The sequence below is a fragment of the Telmatherina bonti genome, assembly GCF_933228915.1.
Source record: "Telmatherina bonti genome assembly, chromosome: 10".
Classification (NCBI taxonomy): Eukaryota; Metazoa; Chordata; class Actinopteri; order Atheriniformes; family Telmatherinidae; genus Telmatherina; species Telmatherina bonti.
This window is the reverse complement of record NC_136628.1, coordinates 1,934,448-1,957,901: the sequence shown is the minus strand read 5'-3', so window position 1 is coordinate 1,957,901 and position 23,454 is coordinate 1,934,448. Positions and strand designations below refer to the sequence as shown.

At 51.1% G+C, this 23,454-nt stretch overlaps 1 protein-coding gene across 1 annotated transcript; it reads right to left on the bottom strand.

The window, feature by feature from the left end:
• Positions 1-535: 535 nt before the first annotated feature.
• On the bottom strand, positions 536-23,178 carry LOC306761168 (CLOCK-interacting pacemaker-like). The gene is given in 5 exon segments (XM_079247266.1): positions 536-1,454; positions 1,457-1,721; positions 7,131-7,267; positions 19,569-19,747; positions 23,026-23,178. Coding segments are annotated over 4 exon segments (1,299 nt in total). The 5' UTR covers positions 19,741-19,747; positions 23,026-23,178; the 3' UTR covers positions 536-729.
• Positions 23,179-23,454: the final 276 nt, after the last annotated feature.

Genomic DNA, 23,454 nt, shown 5'->3' with positions numbered 1-23,454 from the left:
TTCAGGCGAGGGGGCGGTCCAGGACGCGGTCTGGGACAGAGATGGACACGGGTTCAGGCCAGCGGGCGGTCCAGGACGCGGTCTGGGACAGAGATGGACACGGGTTCAGGCGAGGGGGCGGTCCAGGACGCGGTCTGGGACAGAGGTGGACACGGGTTCAGGCGAGGGGGCGGTCCAGGACGCGGTCTGGGACAGAGGTGGACACGGGTTCAGGCCAGCGGGCGGTCCAGGACGCGGTCTGGGACAGAGGTGGACACGGGTTCAGGCCAGCGGGCGGTCCAGGACGCGGTCTGGGACAGAGGTGGACACGGGTTCAGGCGAGGGGGCGGTCCAGGACGCGGTCTGGGACAGAGGTGGACACGGGTTCAGGCGAGGGGGCGGTCCAGGACGCGGTCTGGGACAGAGGTGGACACGGGTTCAGGCCAGCGGGCGGTCCAGGACGCGGTCTGGGACAGAGGTGGACACGGGTTCAGGCGAGGGGGCGGTCCAGGACGCGGTCTGGGACAGAGGTGGACACGGGTTCAGGCCAGCGGGCGGTCCAGGACGCGGTCTGGGACAGAGGTGGACACGGGTTCAGGCGAGGGGGCGGTCCAGGACGCGGTCTGGGACAGAGGTGGACACGGGTTCAGGCGAGGGGGCGGTCCAGGACGCGGTCTGGGACAGAGGTGGACACGGGTTCAGGCCAGCGGGCGGTCCAGGACGCGGTCTGGGACAGAGGTGGACACGGGTTCAGGCCAGCGGGCGGTCCAGGACGCGGTCTGGGACAGAGGTGGACACGGGTTCAGGCGAGGGGGCGAACAGCGGGGAGGGGGGTGAGGTCCCGTCGTCCATGTTGGACAGGAACACCGTCCATCTCGCCTGCTTCTCCTCTTCCTCGGCTCTCGGCCGGCTGCCGCTGAGCGCCTTCAGGTGATGAAGGTCCAGGTCGGGGTAGGAACCAGACTTCTCCATGTCCAGGAAGAGTTTGTTGAGGTCGTGGACCTCGCCACCGCCGAGGCCTGATTGGCTGGCCTGGGCGATGTTGCACAGCACGTGCGTGTGCTGGCGCAGCTGCAGCAGCTCCCTCTCGGCGGCGGCGCTCTGCTTCAGCAGCTCTTTGGTCCGCAGTGTGATGGCCAGCAACCCCGACTGCTGCAGGATGTCGGCCGTGTTGAGGAAGCGGCGCTGGCGGTGGGAGGTGCTGTCCGGCAGCGGGCGGCCTGGGCTGGGAGCCCAGGAAGAGGGTGGCGATGGCGTCTGGGAGCTGGAGATGGACGGCGATCCCACACTGTCAGGAGCAGAGCTCTGCCAGCAGGAGGTGGAGGAAGAGGAGGGGCTGCTGGGGAAGTAACCCCCTCTGGCCCCCCCCTGCTGGCGCCTCAGTAAAGCGCCCATGACAGACCCCGCCTCCCTTTTCTCTTCCTCTGTGCACACCCTCTTGCTCTGGCTCTGGCCCTCGCTCCCCCCCCCCCCCACACGGAGCCCTTGACCCCACCGTTGTCCTTGCGAGGGTGGGGGGCGATGCGGGGGTAGGAGTTCAGGATGGGGAGGTAGGAGCTCTTATTGCTACAACTTCCTGCTTTCTTCCCCGACGGCTGCCGTGGAGCCGGGCAGGACGGGGGGGTTGGGGTGGGGGGGGCCGGCATCACCGGCTGCTGTATCAGCAGGACCTGCGTGGCGGCTTTCCCAGCGCCGAGGCCGTGCCAGCCTCCAGCCCACGACATAAGCGGTTCCGGTCCAGACTGCAACGGGACAGAAACGGGACACAAGGTTAGAGTCGGCGACGATAAGCAGTTCACATGACTAAACTCAGGATCATTTACAGGACCTGCGGGACCAGGACCTGCCCGGAAGGAACTGGAGGTTCAGGATGTACTCCATCATCAACTCTGGAAGTTCCGCTTATTTGTCCTGCAGCCAGTATGATTTGGTACGCTAAGCGGTCGCTTCGGTCCGCAAAGTGGTCACTTCGGTCCGGTGGCTTCAGTCCAGTTGCTTCGGTCCACTAAGTGGTCGCTTCGGTCCGCTAAGCTGTTCGCTTCGGTCCGGTTGCTTCAGTCCACTAAGTGGTCGCTTCGGTCCGCTAAGCTGTTCGCTTTGGTCCGCTAAGTGGTTGCTTAGGTCCGCTAAGCGGTCGCTTCGGTCCACTAAGTGGTCACTTCGGTCCGGTCGCTGCAGTCCAGTTGCTTCGGTCCACTAAGTGGTCGCTTTGGTCCGCTAAGCTGTTCGCTTCGGGCCGGTTGCTTCAGTCCAGTTGCTTCAGTCCACTAAGTGGTCGCTTTGGTCCGCTAAGCTGTTCGCTTCGGACCGGTGGCTTCAGTCCAGTTGCTTCGGTCCACTAAGTGGTTGCTTAGGTCCGCTAAGCGGTCGCTTCGGTCCACTAAGTGGTCACTTCGGTCCGGTCGCTGCAGTCCAGTTGCTTCAGTCCACTAAGTGGTCGCTTTGGTCCGCTAAGCTGTTCGCTTCGGACCGGTGGCTTCAGTCCAGTTGCTTCGGTCCACTAAGTGGTCGCTTCGGTCCGCTAAGCTGTTCGCTTTGGTCCACTAAGTGGTCACTTCGGTCCGGTCGCTGCAGTCCAGTTGCTTCGGTCCACTAAGTGGTTGCTTAGGTCCGCTAAGCGGTCGCTTCGGTCCACTAAGTGGTCGCTTTGCTCCGCTAAGCCGGTTGCTTCGGTCCGCTAAGCAGTTGCTTCGGTCCGCTAAGTGGTTGCTTCGGTCCGCTAAGCTGTTCGCTTTGGTCCGCTAAGTGGTTGCTTAGGTCCGCTAAGCGGTCGCTTCGGTCCACTAAGTGGTCGCTTTGCTCCGCTAAGCCGGTTGCTTCGGTCCGCTAAGCAGTTGCTTCGGTCCGCTAAGTGGTCGCTTCGGTCCGGTTGCTTCGGTACACTAAGCGGTCGCTTCGGTCCGGTTGCTTCGGTCCACTAAGTGGTCGCTTTGGTCCGTTAAGCCGGTCGATTCGGTCCGCTAAAAGGTCGCTTCGGTCTGCTAAGTGGTCGCTTTGGTCCGTTAAGCCGGTCGATTCGGTCCGCTAAAAGGTCGCTTCGGTCTGCTAAGTGGTCGCTTTGGTCCGTTAAGCCGGTCGATTCGGTCCGCTAAAAGGTCGCTTCGGTCTGCTAAGTGGTCGCTTTGGTCCGTTAAGCCGGTCGATTCGGTCCGCTAAAAGGTCGCTTCGGTCTGCTAAGTGGTCGCGTCGATCCAGTAAGTGGTCGCTTCGGTCCGCTAAGTCGTCGCTTTGGTCCGGTTGCTTCGGTCCGGTTACTTCGGTCTGCAAATCGTCGCTTCAGTCCGGTCGCTTCGGCCTGGTTGCTTCGGTCCACTAAGCCGGTCGCTTCGGTCCGATTTCCTCGGTCCACTAAGTGGTCGCTTCGCTCCGCTAAGCCGGTCGATTCGGTCCGCTAAGTGATCGCTTCGCTCCGCTAAGCCGGTCGATTCGGTCCGCTAAGTGATCGCTTCGGTCCGCTAAGCGGTCGCTTCAGTCTGCTAAGTGATCGCTTCGGTCCGCTAAGCGGTCGCTTCGCTCCGCTAAGCCGGTCGATTCGGTCCGCTAAGTGATCGCTTCGGTCCGCTAAGCGGTCGCTTCAGTCTGCTAAGTGATCGCTTCGGTCCGCTAAGCGGTCGCTTCGGTCCGGTCGCTTCGGTCCACTAAGTGGTCGCTTCGGTCCGTTAAGTGGTCGCTTTGGTCCGGTTGCTTGGGTCCACTAAGTGGTCGCTTCGGTCCGGTTGCTTCGGTCCACTAAGTGGTCGCTTCGGTCCGCTAAGTGGTCGCTTTGCTCTGCTAAGCCGGTCGCTTCGGTCCGCTAAGCAGTTGCTTCGGTCCACTAAGCGGTCGCTTCGGTCCGCTAAGTGGTCGCTTCAGTCAGGTTGATTTGGTCGACTAAGTGGTCGCTTCAGTCCGGACGCTTCTGTTCACTAAGTGGTCGCTTCGGTCCAGTAGTTTTGGTCCGGTTGCTTTGGTCCACTAAGCCATCGTTTCGGTCTGGTTGCTTCGGACCGGACGCTTCGGTCCGCTAAGTGGTCGCTTCGGTCTGCTAAGCCGGTCGCTTCGATCCGGTCGCTTTGGTCCACTAAGCAGTCGCTTTGATCCGCTAAGTGGTCGCTACAGTCTGGTTGCTTCGGTCCGCTAAGCCGTCGCTTCGATCCGGTTGCTTCGGTCCGGTCGCTTTGGTCCGCTAAGCCGGTCGCTTCGGTTCGCTAAGCAGTCGCTTCGGTCCGCTAAGCCGTCACTTTGATCCGGTTGCTTCGGTCCTCTAAGCCGTCGCTTCAGGCCGGTTGCTTCGGTCCGCTAAGCGGTCGCTTAGGTCCGGTTGCTTCGGTCCACTAAGCTGTCGCTTCGGTCTGCTAAGCGATCGCTTTAGTCCGCTAAGCCGTCGCTTCGGTCCGGTTGCTTCGGTCAGGTCGCTTTGGTCCGCTAAGCCGGTCGCTTCGGTTCACTAAGCAGTCGCTTCGGTCCGCTAACTGGTCGCTTTGGTCCGGTCGCTTCGGTCCGCTAAGCTGTCGCATTGATCTGGTTGCTTCGGTCCTCTAAGCCGTCGCTTCGGTCCGGTTGCTTCGGTCCGGTTGCTTCGGTCCGGTCGCTTCGGTCCGCTAAGCGGTCGCTTAGGTCCGCTAAGTGATCGCTTCAGTCCGCTAAGTGGTCACTTCGGTCCGGTTGCTTCGGTCCGCTGATCCATTTGTGCAGTCCGCTAAGCCTTCGCTTCGGTCTGGTTGCTTTTGTCCGTTAAGCAGTCGCTTCGGTCCGGTCGCTGCAGACCGCTAAGCCGTCGCTTCGGTCTGGTTGCTTTGGTCCGGTCGCTTTGGTCCGCTAAGCGGTCGCTTCAGTCGGCTAAGCCGGTCGCTTCGGTCCGCTAAGCGGTCGCTTTGGTCTGCTAAGCCGTCGCTTTGGTCCGGTCGCTTTGGTCCACTAAGCTGTCGCTTCGGTCCAGTTGCTTCGGTCCGGTCCTTTGGTCCGCTAAGCGGTCGCTTCGGTCCGCTAAGCGGTCGATTTGGTCTGCTAAGCCGTCGCTTTGGTCCAGTTGCTTCGGTCCGATCGCTTCGTTCCGCTAGGCGGTCGCTTCGGTCCACTAAGCCGGTTGCTTCTGTCCGCCAAGACGTTGCTTCAGTCCGCTAAGCGGTTGCTTCGGTCCGGTTTCTTCGGTCCACTAAGTGGTTGCTTCGGTCCGCTAAGCTAGTCGCTATGGTCCGCTAAGCGGTCGCTTCGGTCCGCTAAGCGGTCGCTTTGATCCGGTCGCTTTGGTCCGCCAAGCCGTCGCTTCGGTCCGGTTGCTTCGGTCCGCTAAGCCGGTCGCTTTGGTCCGCTAAGCGGTCGCTTTGGTCCGGTCGCTTTGCTCCACTAAGCAGTCACTTTGGTCCAGTTGCTTCGGTCCGGTCACTTTGGTCCGCTATGCCGGTCGCTTCATTCCGCTAGGCGGTCGCTTCGGTCCACTAAGCCGGTTGCTTCTGTCCACCAAGACGTTGCTTCAGTCCGCTAAGCGGTCGCTTCGGTCCGGTTGCTTCAGTCCACTAAGTGGTTGCTTCAGTCCGCTAAGCGGTCGCTTCGGTCCGGTTGCTTCGGTCCACTAAGTGGTTGCTTCAGTCCGCTAAGCGGTCGCTTCGGTCCGGTTGCTTCTGTCCACTAAGTGGTTGCTTCGGTCCGCTAAGCTAGTCGCTACGGTCCGCTAAGCGGTCGCTTCGGTCCGGTTGCTTCGGTCCACTAAGTGGTTGCTTCGGTCCGCTAAGCTAGTCGCTACGGTCCGCTAAGCGGTCGCTTCGGTCAGCTAAGCGGTCGCTTTGATCCGGTCGCTTTGGTCTGCCAAGCCGTCGCTTCGGTCCGGTTGCTTCAGTCTGCTAAGCCGGTCGCTTCGGTCCGCTAAGCCGGTCGCTTCAGTCTGCTAAGCCGGTCGCTTCGGTCCGCTAAGCCGGTCGCTTCAGTCTGCTAAGCTGTTGCTTCAGTCCGCTAAGCGATCACTTTGGTCCGCTAAGTGGTCGCTTCTGTCCGCTTTTTAAACCGGACCGGTTTTAAACATATTTTTTGCTTCTGCTGCATGAAAGTTACTAAACTCTGTAAAGCGATTAATTACACTTACGAAGTGTTCTTATCTAAGTGGAATTTGGAGTCAAATGCTCCCATCCATATGATCTACTTTTCATGTCATATAATTGCACCCTAAACCCAGGCAGGCAACCTGCAACCACGTCGACTAGCGTGTCATTCTGAAGCCATTCTGTAAAAACACTGAAAATAAGTTTATTTAAACATCCATACAACTTATCACTACTTCTTTGCCCTTTTGTTTTTTTCTTTGTTTCACGTGTAGAAGTGCAACCCTTCAGTCTACATTGTGATGTGTTTTCAGGAAGGTTTTGATGCTATTTACAGTTATTTATGCTACTTACCACCTCTAACAGAACACACAGAACTTTCTAATCCCTTTCTGATCTTTCTGCTGCTCCTGATGTCAATGTAAGCTTCATATCTGCATGGAGGCTATTTTGAACTTCATCTTCATTTCCTGCTCAAATTATCAGTCTCCTACTAGTGATTCTTTTTATGATGAAAAGGTGATAAATAATGGCGTTGTCATGGAACATTGTGGATTTACCATATGTAGTCTGTGAATAAACTCTACGTTGTAAACTTCCTGGATGAATAGAAATGCCTGAAAAACGTCTGTAGATCAGCTGACGGATAAGCTATCCATCACAGAGTTACACACTGCCGCTCCTGAGATATTGCAGACCATACAGCAGGCGATCTGGTGTTAACAGCTCAGATTAATACATTTAGGTTCATTTCATTTCCAACCTTTCTAGAAAGAGATTTGTAGACCAAAATGTAGGTTTCATTTTTCTGTGCAGTGAGCTAGACAGAAATGTCTTTTTCCTCGTGCTGATGATGTGACAATCGTTCAATGAGATCAGACAAACCTTCACTTCATCATCAGGGTGCCAACAGATCCCTGCTGAGGGGATTGGTTGGTCTTATCTGTTCTTTAACATGCTCAATGTGATGCCTGGAAGCTAGCAGCTAACCTGTCTTTTCATTTCCTTCCAGAACCAGAACAACTCCTGTGTTTTCATCTGGAGCGTTTAACCAGCCTGCAGGTAGACCTGCTCCGGTTAACCTGAAGGCTATTTCGACACATCCTGACTGTTGGTGTGTTGATGTGTGTATCTCACCGGTTTGACCAGCAGGTTTTTGAAGACATAGACAGGAGTGAGTTCCTCATAAGGAGCCATGTTCTTGTTGGTGGAGGATTTGCCGTTTCCTCTGTGAGGTTCGCTCTTACTGCTGCGCTGGTCGTCAGAGCCGGCCTCTGAGGGACAAACACAGCACTTTGAATCTGGTCTCACTAAACTGGAAACATCATGAAGATGCAGATCTAACTAAAAGCCTGGTTAAAGAGATGGGACTTGAGCCGTCTTTTAAAAACCATCAGTATGCACTGTCCTCAGGTGCTCCGGCTGACTGTTCCACAAATGTGGAGCACAAAAACAAAAAGAAGACTCACTGTTGAGTCTTTGTTGAAATGTTTGGAGTTTGTAAAAGTCGCCTATTAGAGGACCTGAGGAGCCTGGACGGCTCGTACTACCTGAGGATGTCCAACAAGTAAGAAGGCCCAAGACCATTAAGAATCCTAAAAACCAGTAGTAAAACCTTAAAATCAACCCTGAAGCGGACTGGAACCCAATGCAGGGACTTTAGGATGGGGTAAAGTGGGCTCTCCCTCTGGTCCCAGTACGCAGACCGGTCCCAGTAAGCAGACGTGCAGCAGAGTTCCACAGCAGCTGCAGAGGTGCTCAAGTTTTGCAGTGAAATAAGATGTAGCGTATTTTCATTAACGTTAACCTGGGATCCAATGTCGGAGCGACAGTGGGTGTTTTTAATTATTAATTCGCTGTGTCCTTAGACAAGCCGACGATCTCGGGGCACCACCCAGCCCTAAATTTGTTATCCGGTCAGGCAGGGAATACCGTAATATGACAATGATATTTGTCTAATAACAGATAACCATCAGTCTCAGAATATGCTTACTGTGAGTTCTCGTCAGAGGGAACAAATCACTTCCTTAAATATCGATCATGCTACCACAACTTCTTAAAATATAACACACTTTATTAAAAACCACACCGGTTAAAATCATCAGGCACAAATTAAATTAATAACGTAAACCACAAATAGCGTCAGCAAGCATCAAATACTGAATTAGCCAAGATGAGAGAGAGAGAGAGAGAGAGAGAGAGAGAGAGAGAGAGAGAGAGAGAGAGAGAGAGAGAGAGAGAGAGAGAGAGAGAGAGAGAGAGAGAGAGAGAGAGAGAGAGAGAGAGAGAGAGAGAGAGAGAGAGAGAGAGAGAGAGTATGGAAGCTCGAGCCGAGCCAACAACAAAAATGTAAAATAAAATTATTAAAGGTAAAGTTATGTAAGCAGCTTACATAACTTACACAACTAGGAAGGTTGGAAAGATGGCAAGTCTAATGAAGTTAACTAAATATGTCAGGGTAGACTATCAGGCGGATACCGGGGGAATGGATTTAAAAAGGGGCAGCTTCTGCTTACTAAGACACCAGCTGGATCGGAGACAGTGGAAGAATGGGTCGGCCTTACTTCAGCGTCTTGGTGGTCGAGAACCCGAACCTTGGGTCCAGTGGGCAAGGATTCAGTGGTCGTCCTGATACTTGTCCAAAGGGGACCTCCGCAGAAGTCAGGAGCTCGCCTGGAACCGCCTGGTTCAACGTCTGAAACTGGACCCAACTCCGATTAGAATCCACGGGTCACGGGTGCCGGCAAAGTCCTGGGATCAGCTGGAGCAGTAACGTTCGGGTCGTCCGTACGTTACTGGTCACAGTCTTTGTGGGCCGGGGGAGCAGCTTTGATGGTGTGTCAGAAGCAAAAATTGTTCAGCCAGAGTTGGATGAGTTTTCTGGTGTTAAGCAGTCGAGCGAGCTTACTTAATAAAAAATGAACACGGCGCCAGACAGACAAAAACACGACTAAAGCAAACATCAAACGAAAACGAAGAGAACAAGTAAAAGAAGTGGGGAAAAAAACAAAGAGAAAAACAAAAGAACAAGAAAAAAACAAGAGGAAAACAAAACAAAAAAGTAAGACCAGAGAAAAGCAATAACAAGACAAGAGAATAGAAAAAAAAAAAAACCAGAGTGCGAGTTCCGGGAAGACCCGCAGTAAATTTGCTGGCGCCCTGGGGCGGACCTTAGATTATCCAATCAGAGCGCAGGGGTCAGGACATGGGGTCTGAAGGTTTGGTCAAAATACTAAGTTCTTGGGGAATTAAACTTAACATTTTTCCAACCTCAAAACATGTCTATAAAATCCATTTATGGATGAGAAGAAGTATGAATGATCCTTATAAACATGAACCTTAAAACAGTTTTGCTGCTGTCAAAAGGGGAAAAGGTTTGTTAACATGTACCAGACATTTCATCAAGACATTTCAATACACTTCAACGATGATTTTCACTTTCCACGGACCTGGTGGGTCAAGAACTCATTTCCACACAAGTTCTTACTTTGAGTCAGAATCGTTAATAACAACAGCATATAATGTTAATCACTGGGTATTTAATCAGCCTGAAATGCATATCTCAACCTGTTTGAGGGTGTCTGCTAGATGGCGCCATTGCTCCATCCAAGGAATCACAGAAATTAACTAACTTGCTAACTTCTGTGGATTTCACATCTGAAAAACGGTTAAAGTCTTGGATTAATTTAGAAAGGAAGGAGAGTCCATTTATCCAGGTGTACTGAGGATACATCCAGTATTTTATACAGTTTAGAATTCAGAGCTTAAAGGTTCTGCTCTGGAATTTGGTTTGTGTGCTGTGGATACAAAGGGACCTCCTGGGGTGATGGACAACAGGCTCTTACCAGGGTCCAACTTCAAAAGGGTGCCACAGTCTGTCTGTGTAGACATTTCCTACCAGGAACAAGATAAAACCAGCAGGGTTCCTGGTTTAACGTGGAGGTTTGTCTACAGGATTGAGATGGATCTGAATTTTAGGGCTTTCATTGAGCTCTGTTTGGGAGATTGCTACAAAGAGCATTACAGTAATCCATCCTGCAGGTGATGAAGGTGTGGATCAGTCTCTGCATCGGCCTGAGAGAGAAACGGCCGAACTCTGGCCTTGTTTTTCAGATGATAGCAAGAAGTCTTGGTGACCTTCTTCATGTGGACGTTAAACCCGAGTTTGGAGTCAAATACAACTCATGTAAGAAACCATGTAAGAGGTTTCTTACATGGTCAACGGGGTTCTGCCATCCATGATTTGATTTCTAAGTTACAATTCAGCAGGATGTCAGTTGGTTTGGTGTCATCAGGAGACCCGGTGACATAAAGCTGCGTATCATCAGCATAGCTGTGAAGGTTTATGCCATGCCTCCTGATGACATCACCCAGAGGCAGCATGTAAATGTTAAACAGCACAGGGCCCAGAATAGAGCCCTGCGGGACACCGTAGTTCAGTTTGTAGATCTGAAAGGAACAGACATCAATGTTTATAAAAAAAAAACTCTCAATCACGTAAATGGGGTTTAAACCAGTTAAAAACCGTACCTGAGAGCCCAGTTTCTCCCAGTCTGATTGAAAGTATGGACTGATCTACAGTGTCAAAGGCAGCTCTGAGGTCAAGCAGAACAAACACAGTTTCTTCTGGTCCATGCCGACCCCAAGATGGTGCTGTCTCTGCACTGTGTTGTTCTCTAAAACCAGACTGCGATCTTTTTTATTTAATGTGAGTTAAAATTATTTAACTGTTTAAAACCAGTTTTCTTTCAAATCTTACAAATTCCATTCGAGATTGCACCGTCTGATGGCAGCAGATAGCTCTGACTTGCTATCTTGATTTTTTTTTTTAAAGTCCAAACTCATCTCACATAGATATTACCTCAAATTAGGTCTTTTCTCTGAGGATTTCATGCAGGTTCGAAGGTTGTTTTGTTTTTCTGAATATTATTGGTTCTCTCAAGACTTGTTATGATCAGTCTCCATGGCAACGAAAGACTTGTTTACAACTGGGATCAACTGATTAACCTCTCCCAAATCAGGATTATCAGCAAAACAACACATCAAATCCCGATGGAGTTGAAAAGAAAGAGAAGAGGATGCAGAGCGGGAGTGAGACAGAGGAGTCATGGGTAATGTGAGATCACTAGCTAACAAAACGGACGAGCTGGAGATGCTAACAAGGTCTCAGAAAGAATACAGAGAGTGCAGTATTATGTGCTTCACCAAGACATGGCTGCGTGAACACATCCCTGACTGTAATGTGTCTGTACCGGGCTTTAAAACGGTCCGTGCAGACCGCAGTAGACAACACAGCGGAAAGCTAAAGGGTGGTGGAATTGCAGTGCTGGTTAACCAGCGTTGGTGTCATCCTGGACATGTTACTGTCAAGGAGAAGATATGCACAAGGGACATGGAACTGTTAGCTGTGAGCTTCCGTCCATATTATTTACCCAGAGAGTTTACCTGTGTTATTCTGGTAGCGGTTTATATAATACCTGGTACCGCACCAGACACAGCCTGTGATGTCATCAGCTCCGTCGTTGCTCGGCTACAAACACAGCATCCAAACTCATTCATGGCGATCTCCGGAGACTTCAACAACGTCTCCCTCTCTGCAACTCTACCAACATTCCAGCAGTTTGTCAGCTGCTCCACCAGAGAAAATAAGATGTTGGACTTATTTTATGCAAATATGAATAATGGATCCAGTTGTTCTGCCCTGCCTCCTTTAGGAAGATCTGACCATAATCTGGTTCTTCTCACCTCCACCTACAAGCCCATCGTTCAGCAGCAACCAGTCATCACAAAGACTATCAAAATCTGGTCTGCTGAAGCTGAAGATGCTCTTAGAGGAGGCTTTGAGGCTACAGACTGGAACGTCCTCTGTGAACCTCATGGAGACGACATCAACGCCATGACTGAGTGTGTGACAGATTACATAAACTTCTGTGTGGACAGCATCGTCCCAACAAGAACAGTGAGGTGCTTCCCCAATAACAAACCCTGGATCACCAGTGACCTGAAAAAGCTGCTGAACATCAAAAAGAAAGCCTTCAGGGATGGAGACAGGGAGTTATTGAGGGCAACACAAAAACAACTTAAAACACAAACTAAGAAGTGCAAGGAGGACTACAGGAAGAAGTTAGAAAGTCAGCTCCAGCAGAATAACCTGAGGGATGTGTGGTCTGGAATGAAGAAGATCACCGGCTTCAAGTTAAAGGGGGACCAGCCTGATGGAGGTCTGGACAGAGCTAATGAGCTGAACATATTCTTCAACAGGTTCAGTTCACCCCCTACCTCCAGCCCAACAGACCACACAACCTCCATAAGCCCACTGCTTTCCTGTCACGCCTCCAATCTGTCACCCTGCAGCTCAGTCATGGACCAGAACACAGCTTCATCTCCCTCCACATCAGGACATCCTGAGACCTCCACCTTGTTTGTCTCCTGCAATCAGGTTAAGAAGCAACTTGAGAAACTGAACCAGAACAAGGCTGCAGGTCCAGATGGTGTCAGTCCCAGAGTTCTCAAGACCTGCTCAGAACAACTATGTCTGATTCTCCAGCACCTTTTCAACACCAGTCTGAGACAAAATAGAGTCCCAGTGCTGTGGAAAACCTCCTGCCTTGTTCCAGTGTCTAAAAAACACAACCAGCTGAACCAAGTGACTACAGACCAGTTGCCCTGACATCTCACATCATGAAAGTCCTGGAGAGACTCTTACTGGCTCACCTCAACAAGCAAGGAAACACCTCGGCATCTGCTGGGGTCAAGCAGCAACCTCCGGCGGTTGAAAGTGAAGCCTATACCGAAGTGTATAAAACTGCAGTTTCCCCTTCATCCACTAGGGGCTGCAAAACAGAGCAAATCCCCATAGACTCCCATGTTAAAAAGACCAACTTCACAGCAGAAATAAACATGTTTACAGCAGGAATAAACATGTTTACAGCAGAAATAAACATGTTTACAGCCTGGTTCAAAAATCCATTTTAGGTTTAATAGGTCAGGTTTAAAAGTAATTTAATCTCAAAATTCGGTATATTTAGGGGCGTGTCCTTTTGATTGACAGGTACCCAATCTCCCGCTTCAAGTCAGAAGAACGTAGAACAACCACGGTTTTTAGCCGGTTAACAACGTGACTTAGCTTTAGCCCGCTTACCTCCGTTAGCTGGTTAGCTCCTGTTATCTTGGGGTTAGCTCGGTTAGCTCTTAGCTACAGAAAGCTCTGAGTTCGCTTGATGTCAATCATCCACCATGACGCTCACAGCCCCCCTCTCAGCTCCACCTCTTTGCCCATATTTCTATTTTCCGGGCGAGACGACACGCATGCCCCTGCTAAGATGGTGATGGTAGGAACCTCCCACCGAGCTTCAATTCAGCTCTTCAGAAACCTACAGGTGATGTCACAGAGGCTCCGCCCATCTTTTTATGTACAGGCTATGGATGGGGTAGTAGCACCAAGATGTTGCATATCTTCTATAAGTCTGTTGTGGAGAGTGCAGTCAGCTTTGCAGCATCTGCTGGGGTAGTAGCGTCAGAACCAGAGACTTGAAGAGAATCAACAAACTGATCCAGAAAGCTGCTTTGTTATGTGAGAAGCTCCATAAATTCCAGGTGGATACCTCCACAACCACCTGGATCTATGACTACCTCACAAACAGACCCCAGTTTGTGAGACTGAAAGGTTGTGTGTCTGAGATGGAGGTCAGCAGCACTGGTGCACCACAAGGAACTGTACTCTGGCCATTCCTCTTCACTCTGTACACCTCAGACTTCCAGTACAACTCTGAGTCCTGTCATCTGCAGAAATACTCTGATGACTCTGCAGTTGTGGGGTGTATCAGGGATGGACAAGAAGCAGAGTACAGAGAACTGGTCAGTCAGTTTGTTAAATGGTGCGGTGACAATCATCTCATATTAAATAGCAGCAAAACAAAAGAGATGATTGTTGACTTCAGGAGGAAGAAGAATAAACAAAGCACTGTTTCCATCCTGGGAGAGGAGGTGGAGGTGGTGGAGGAATACAAGTATCTTGGAGTTCAGCTGGACAACAAACTGGACTGGAAATGCAACACTGACTACATCTACAAGAAAGGTCAGAGCAGACTGTACTTCTTAAGGAAGCTGAGATGGTTTAACGTCTGCACCAAGATGTTGCATATCTTCTAGAAGTCTGTTGTGGAGAGTGCAGTCAGCTTTGCAGCATCTGCTGGGGTAGTAGCATCAGAACCAGAGACTTGAAGAGAATCAACAAACTGATCCAGAAAGCTGCTTCTGTGCTTGGAGTAACTCTGGAGCCGCTGGAGCTGATTGTCCAAAGAAGAATGCTGCACAAGCTGATGCATATATACTGTGTGTACTACAATATTGAATTTCCCTTTGGGGATAACTGAAGTATTTTCATTTAATTTTTATTTACTAAAAGATGGAAGATTGAACACGTGTCTGCAGTTGTTTAGGACTGTTGCATCCAAATGACTGTTTTTCATTTGGGGCTTAACTGGAAAGACCTCAATGAGCCTCAAACTGACTTAACGAAGGAAGGGATGGGGTCTAAACTGCATGTGACTGTAGTAAGATTTAAAATAGTTTTCTTTACTACCGCAGCATCCAGGTATCCAGTATCATGGGAATTATACTGGATATGATGCTGGGAATAGTTCATTCATTCATTTTCTGAACCACTTAATCCAATTTAGGGTGGCGGGGAAGCTGGAGCCTATCCCAGCAGTCTTTGGGTGAAAGGCGGGGTACACCCTGGACAGCTCGCCAGTCCATCGCAGGGACACACAACCACTCACACACAATCCTATTTAGAGTAACCAGTTAACACACATATTTTTGGATGGTGGGAGGAAGCCAGAGTATCCGGAGAGAAGCTGGGAATAATGCTGGGAGTAACACTTGGAATGATGCTGGGATGATACATGGAATTATACTGGGAATTATGCTTGGAAAGATGCTGGAATTATGCTGAAAACAATGCTCGGAATAATGTTGGAAAAGTTGCTGCGATTGTAGGTTTTCAAGTTTCCATTTTTTCTCCAGGACATTTAAAATCAATGGAGGGTAAAGAAAGACGGGATGACTCCCAGCATCCATACGAAGAGGTTCGGTTGGTTTTTCCTCCTCCAGCAGAAAGGTCTCATCCGTGCGTCGTGGCAGCTCAGTGACTTTTATGTCAAACATTGGAACAGTTTCTATCTCTACCGGATTCTCTCTGAGAGCTTCTGTGTGTAATGTGAAAGTAAGATGAGAAAGTCATCATTTCCTAATTTCAATCAGTATTTTATTCCCAGCAGAACATCAACAACACATAAATTCTGCTAAAAGTGAGAAATGACATCATTTCATGGAGAATATGAGCTGGCTCCATCAATGCTGAAACATCTGCTCCCATCCAGACAACGTCTCTTTCAGGGAAGACCTTGCACCATGCTGGACCACATCCTGATGGTGGAACAGGAGAACTGGTCCAGCAGGACCACGCTGGACCACATTCTGATGGTGGAACAGGAGAACTGGTCCAGCAGGACCACGCTGGACCACATCCTGATGGTGGAACAGGAGAACTGGTCCAGCAGGACCACGCTGGACCACATTCTGATGGTGGAACAGGAGAACTGGTCCAGCAGGACCACATCCTGATGGTGGAACAGGAGAACTGGTCCAGCAGGACCACGCTGGACCACATCCTGATGGTGGAACAGGAGAACTGGTCCAGCAGGACCACATCCTGATGGTGGAACAGGAGAACTGGTCCAGCAGGACCACATCCTGATGGTGGAACAGGAGAACTGGTCCAGCAGGACCACGCTGGACCACATCCTGATGGTGGAACAGGAGAACTGGTCCAGCAGGACCACATCCTGATGGTGGAACAGGAGAACTGGTCCAGCAGGACCACGCTGGACCACATCCTGATGGTGGAACAGGAGAACTGGTCCAGCAGGACCACATCCTGATGGTGGAACAGGAGAACTGGTCCAGCAGGACCACGCTGGACCACATCCTGATGGTGGAACAGGAGAACTGGTCCAGCAGGACCACATCCTGATGGTGGAACAGGAGAACTGGTCCAGCAGGACCACATCCTGATGGTGGAACAGGAGAACTGGTCCAGCAGGACCACGCTGGACCACATCCTGATGGTGGAACAGGAGAACTGGTCCAGCAGGACCACATCCTGATGGTGGAACAGGAGAACTGGTCCAGCAGGACCATACTGAACCACATCCTGCATCAGACCAGCAGCATGGTGGGACAGGAGAACTGGAGAACATGCTAACAATGCTAAACAGCTAACGATGCTAGACATGCTAATGATGCTAGATATGCTAATGATGCTAAACATGCTAACGATGCTAAACATCTTAACGATGCTAGACATGCTAACGATGCTAAACATGCCAAACATGCTAACAATGCTACACATGTTAACGATGCTAACGATGCTAGACATGCTAACGATGCTAGACATGTTAACGATGCTAACAATGCTAGACATGCTAACGATGCTAGACATGCTAACGATGCTAGACATGCTCTTCCACATATGAGTACAATTGATGTGATCACTATTATTGCTGCCATCAGATTCTAAATGAGTTCATATTTCCCATGAAATTATAAACTGTCTCGGTTTTAACACCTGAAACATTCATGTTCTCCTGGGAACAAAACTTCTTCCATCCTCCCCAAGAAGCCAGAACTTTGTTCTTGTCCTCGAGGCCCCGAGAAGAAAATGGCGTCATTCTGTTCTGGCCGACGTGTTTGAAGACAGTTCTCACCACATCGGGCTGGCAGACGTTTTTTCTTCCGAGAAGTATCGTTTGATTGGTCGGACATTTGAGGGGGGCGTGATAAACACGGAAAACATGAAACGGTGAGATGCTGCTGCCGTACTTTACCTGTTGCAGGTAAAACAGATTGTTTTGATAAAACAGCTGATCGTGGTCGTGAGAAAGTACCAACAATTTTACGACATGTAGCATTAAAACACACGGACACAGCAGCGTGCACAACCCGCTCCGCCACGTGCACAACCCGCCCTGCCACGTGCACAACCCGCCCCACCACGTGCACAACCCTCACCGGGATACTCTGAAGGATCTTCCTGAGAGGTAGGACGTGGACCACGAGAGGACAGATCCAGAGATGCTGAGCTCAGAGAGTGGAGAGGAGAATCTGATGGTTGGCTGGGTCAGAAGCAGCAGACAGGTCCAGCAGGACCAGGACTGACCGGTGGATCTGGTCCAGCAGGACCGGGACTGACCGGTGGATCTGGTCCAGCAGGACCGGGACTGACCGGTGGATCTGGTCCAGCAGGACCGGGACTGACCGGTGGATTCTAGTTAAATAATAAATAAAAGGGTTAGTTTCACAAAGATTCCAGACAGACCAGAACCAGGAGCTGTGCTGTGTGTTCTATGTTCAGTTTCAGGTATGAGGACCGACCAGTGGATCTGGTCCAGCAGGACCGGGACCAAGGACTGACCGGTAGATCTGGTCCAGCAGGACCAGGACTGAGGACTGACCAGTGGATCTGATCCAGCGGGATCAGGACTGACCAATGGATCTGGTCCAGCAGGACCAGGACTGAGAACTGACCAGTGGATCTGATCCAGCGGGATCAGGACTGACCAATGGATCTGGTCCAGCAGGACCAGGACTGAGGACTGACCAGTGGATCTGGTTGTAGGGAACCAGTAGCAGACAGGAGACCAGTTCCAGTGGAGTGAAGCCAGACTGATGTGGATCTAACTGGTTTCTATCATGGAGGAACTGGGAGACTGAAGACGACCCGCTCCAGTAGTGTGGACATGAACGGTACCAGTGGGACCAGCCGGTAGTTTCCAACCTGGACTGGGTTGAGTGTGGGTTTCTTCAGCAGCGGGGTGACCCGAGCTTGCTGGAAGACAGAGGGAAAGACAGCGGATTCCAGAGAGGAGATGATAATATGGGTCACTGCAGATTGATTGGAGGTAAAATGCTCTGCAGGATGTCGGTAGGGACCGGATCCAGAGGACAGATAGTGGCTTTAGAGTTGACTAGAAGTTTAGAGACTTGGTCCTCATTCAGAGGGCAGAAAGAGCAAAGTGAGGCACCACTAGCTGGATGTGGTGGACTGAGCTGGTCAGGCTCAGAGAAGTGATTCCTGATGGTAGCAACCTTTTCAGTAAAACAGGAAGCCAACATGTCTGCAGTCAGCGTGGCGGGAGGCTGAGCAGCTGCTGGAGAAAGAAGACAGTTAAAGGCCATGAACAGCTGCCGTGTGTTGGGAGCATTGTGGATCTGCTTCTGATAGAAGTCTATGTTGGCAGCCGTCAGGCTGGATGTGAAGACTGAGAGGTTCTGCTGGGACTCTGACAAGTCAGGGACTTCTTTTCTTTCTGCTGGCCTGAGACCTGCTCTGTGACGTCTCAATGAGCCATGGACTGGGAGGGTTTAGTCTGGCTGCTTCAGACAGCAGAGGACAGAGTTTGTCCAGAGAGGAGGCCAGAGAGGAGCAGAGTGTTTCTGGAGCCTCATTAACAGACAGGAAAGAGGAGTCTGAGTGGGAAGGGACGCTAGAGGAAACCTGCTCACACAGCTGTGTAGGGGTGACACATCCCAGCTTTCTGTGCTAGGAAACCAGCTTTGGAGCCTCCGGAGTGTCATGAGGAAGGAGGGCTGAGAATGTGACCAGGAGGTGGTCTGACAGGTGCGGGGGGGGACTGGCAGATCAGCTGTGGACCAGTTCCTGGTCAGGACCAGATCCATAGTGCTGCCGGCTTAGTGTGTCGGAGGAGTCTGGACCGGTCTGAGACTGAAGGAGGTGATGAGGTTCATAAAGTCATTGATCTGAGTTTTGCCAGTGTGAATATTTAGGTCTCCATGACAACCAGCGGTGTGACATCATCAGGTGTGTCAGAGAGTAACACATCCATCTCAGAGATAAAGTGGTTCATGTTGCCTCCTGGAGGCCATATATGACCAGAATGTATGTATCGGTCGGAGCAGAGACCTGGATTACATGATGAGCAGGAAGCCATGGGACACAGAGAGGTAAAGCTCCATGTTTTAGGAAGCAGGACGCCCGTTCCACCTCCTCGTCCAGCAGAGCGAGGTGTCTGGGTGAAATCTGCATTAAGGGAGAGGACAGCAGGAGTCGCTGTGTTTTCCAGACGGATCCAGGTCTCAGTCAGGACCAGGACCTGAACGTCTGAGACTGACATCAGTGAACTGATGAATTCTGTTTTATTTACTACGGACTGACAGTTCCAGAGACGGGAGGTGAGGATGCGGACAGGGTGGGAGTATTGTGAGCTTAGCTGCGGCTGCTCGGGTCTTGGCTCGGTGGACAGGTGGACTCGCAGACCCTTTGTGGTCTTCCCAGACGTGGGCTGACACCGTGGCTTCAGCACACCTGGGCCGCTAAAGTACATGAGTCTGACCCGGCTGAGTCCACTCAGCTTGGCAGTTTCTGCCCCCCCAGCAGCGAACCGGGACCCGCGTCTCGGTCTCAGCTGTTGTTGGCCTCAGAGAAACGAGTTGGTTTCTTTAAAAGGTTGAGAAATGAGGGAAGTGGACGGACATGACATTCAGACCCACCTGAGTAACCCGAGTCCTTCTCAGAATCCTTCTCCAAGTCGCCTCCTGCAGGTGTCTCCCTGTGGACACCTCCCTGGCATGCCCTCAGGGTGGCGCTGTTACTCTTCTCCTTGGCATTCTTGGAGGTGCTCTGGGCAGCAGCCTCCCCAGGATGAGCCTGTTGCTTTGGCATTCCACACCTGGGAAAATGAGAAGCTCTTCAGTGACTTAGATAATGAATAGATATATGATGTTTAGAAGCTGCTAACATCCACTCAACTGAACCTTCATGTCAGCTTCTGCATGCGACCGCTTCATTTACCATGGAAACCGCTTCATTTACCATGGAAACCGCTTCATTTACCATGGAAACAGCTTCATTTACCATGGAAACCGCTTCATTTACCATGGAAACCGCTTCATTTACCATGGAAACCGCTTCATTTACCATGGAAACAGCTTCATTTACCATGGAAACAGCTTCATTTACCATGGAAACCGCTTCATTTACCATGGAAACAGCTTCATTTACCATGGAAACAGCTTCATTTACCATGGAAACCGCTTCATTTACCATGGAAACCGCTTCATTTACCATGGAAACAGCTTAATTTACCATGGAAACCGCTTCATTTACCATGGAAACCGCTTCATTTACCATGGAAACAGCTTCATTTACCATGGAAACCGCTTCATTTACCATGGAAACCGCTTCATTTACCATGGAAACAGCTTCATTTACCATGGAAACCGCTTCATTTACCATGGAAACCGCTTCATTTACCATGGAAACAGCTTCATTTACCATGGAAACAGCTTCATTTACCATGGAAACCGCTTCATTTACCATGGAAACCGCTTCATTTACCATGGAAACAGCTTCATTTACCATGGAAACCGCTTCATTTACCATGGAAACCGCTTCATTTACCATGGAAACCGCTTCATTTACCATGGAAACAGCGGAGCTGTTGGACAGATCGGGGCTTTACAGCCGGGTCTTCAGCTGGTTTTACTGGTTTCCAGCAGGTGAGGTGATATGTGACGTCACATGATGCATCAGAACATCAGACAGAGCCATGCAGAGGGAGACCACCACCGCTGTGGACCTGATCGATGTTTCCACATTCAGCTTGTTGTAAACGCAGCAGGGACTGATGACGTAAGGGGTGTCCCACATGGTGGGGGGCGACTCTCCGCCCCGCCTCCAAACGGTCAACAAGAGAAATGGGATCAAGCCCCAGTGGTTTTATCGGCTGTTTTATCGACCAGCGGACCAGTGGACCAGTGGGAGACTGGGAGGAAACTGGGAGGATATGAGAAGTGAACTGGTGCGGCTGAAATGGGGCAGCTTGCTGTCGGTGTGGAAGGGAGGTGGAGACCACCGGTAGCTCCAGGAGGCAGTAAACACCGTGTTGCTTTCCTCCTTCATCCCTCCTGTCTCTCCGTTTGTTCTGGTCCCTGTTGCCAGGTTCTGGTCCATGTTGCCAGGTTCTGGTCTAAGTTGCCAGGTTCTGGTCTAAGTTGCCAGGTTCTGGTCCATGTTGCCAGGTTCTGGTCCATGTTGCCAGGTTCTGGTCTAAGTTGCCAGGTTCTGGTCCATGTTGCCAGGTTCTGGTCCATGTTGCCAGGTTCTGGTCTAAGTTGCCAGGTTCTGGTCCATGTTGCCAGGTTCTGGTCCATGTTGCCAGGTTCTGGTCTAAGTTGCCAGGTTCTGGTCCATGTTGCCAGGTTCTGGTCTAAGTTGCCAGGTTCTGGTCCATGTTGCCAGGTTCTGGTCCATGTTGCCAGGTTCTGGTCTAAGTTGCCAGGTTCTGGTCCATGTTGCCAGGTTCTGGTCCATGTTGCCAGGTTCTGGTCTAAGTTGCCAGGTTCTGGTCCATGTTGCCAGGTTCTGGTCTAAGTTGCCAGGTTCTGGTCCATGTTGCCAGGTTCTGGTCCATGTTGCCAGGTTCTGGTCTAAGTTGCCAGGTTCTGGTCCATGTTGCCAGGTTCTGGTCCATGTTGCCAGGTTCTGGTCTAAGTTGCCAGGTTCTGGTCCATGTTGCCAGGTTCTGGTCCCTGTTGCCAGGTTCTGGTCCATGTTGCCAGGTTCTGGTCCATGTTGCCAGGTTCTGGTCTAAGTTGCCAGGTTCTGGTCTAAGTTGCCAGGTTCTGGTCCATGTTGCCAGGTTCTGGTCTAAGTTGCCAGGTTCTGGTCCATGTTGCCAGGTTCTGGTCTAAGTTGCCAGGTTCTGGTCCATGTTGCCAGGTTCTGGTCCATGTTGGCAGGTTCTGGTCTAAGTTTCCAGGTTCTGGTCCCTGTTGCCAGGTTCTGGTCCATGTTGCCAGGTTCTGGTCCCTGTTGCCAGGTTCTGGTCTAAGTTGCCAGGTTCTGGTCCATGTTTCCAGGTTCTGGTCCATGTTTCCAGGTTCTGGTCCCTGTTGCCAGGTTCTGGTCCATGTTTCCAGGTTCTGGTCCATGTTTCCAGGTTCTGGTCCATGTTGCCAGGTTCTGGTCCCTGTTGCCAGGTTCTGGTCCATGTTGCCAGGTTCTGGTCCCTGTTGCCAGGTTCTGGTCCCTGTTGCCAGGTTCTGGTCCATGTTTCCAGGTTCTGGTCCCTGTTGCCAGGTTCTGGTCCCTGTTGCCAGGTTCTGGTCCATGTTTCCAGGTTCTGGTCCATGTTTCCAGGTTCTGGTCCCTGTTGCCAGGTTCTGGTCCATGTTGCCAGGTTCTGGTCCCTGTTGCCAGGTTCTGGTCCATGTTGCCAGGTTCTGGTCCCTGTTGCCAGGTTCTGGTCCATGTTTCCAGGTTCTGGTCCCTGTTGCCAGGTTCTGGTCCCTGTTGCCAGGTTCTGGTCCATGTTTCCAGGTTCTGGTCCATGTTTCCAGGTTCTGGTCCCTGTTGCCAGGTTCTGGTCCATGTTGCCAGGTTCTGGTCCCTGTTGCCAGGTTCTGGTCCATGTTGCCAGGTTCTGGTCCCTGTTGCCAGGTTCTGGTCCATGTTGCCAGTGTGTGTTTTAATCAAGAATAATTAGCAGTAAACCAACATTTATTTCAGTAGTGAAACAAAAATGAATGGAACAGAATCAGAACCATGATGTTCTGGTCGGACTGCATGCTGGATCCGGATCTAGATCCAGATCCAAATCTGGATCTAAACGCAGACTCATTTCAGATGGGAAACCCGATCTTGCTCAGTTTTTGGTCCTGGTTCCAGTCCGAGTCTGGTTCTGTTTGACCTCCTGGAGCGGGTCAGAACCAACAGAACCAACAGAGTGCGCCGTGCTGCGTGTGTGTGCGCGTGCAGCAGGACCTCCCTCCACCTGCTCCGTTATGTAACCTGCTGCTGGAAATCTTCATCCTCCGAGAAAACCCGTTTCTATCCTCTTCCTCCCAACAGGAAGTCTGGAACAGCTGATCTGGCCCACATGAAGATGATGATGAAGATGAGGCTCGTGCACACAAAGTTTTCTGGGCTGTAAGAGAAGTTTCCTACCTGTCAGTGTGTCCTTAAGGTGTCCATGATTCTGTCTTCTTCAAATGATGGACCAGAACTCAGCGATGATGATGATGATGATAGTGATGATGATGAAGAAGCGCTCCCGCAGATCCCGCACATCCACGTCTGGCCGTGGTCTCCGGGCTCAGAGCGTCCATCATCCCGTCCGCCGAAGCCACGCCCACTCTCTGAATGATAGTGCATACGTCACCGAGCTGTGGTGACGCAACCGCAGCATTTTGGCCAATCCCGTGCGGAGACACGTGTTTACATGTTGACGTAGGCCTGGCCATGTGAGGGGTGCGTTTAAAGACTGTTGGACATATGGGCTTCTGAGACAAGCCGTGGGAATGTGGTGTTTTCGAACCAAAACGGAAAACAGACAGAAACAGTTTCTGCTGGTCTTCAGAGGCGGCAGAGAGAGAG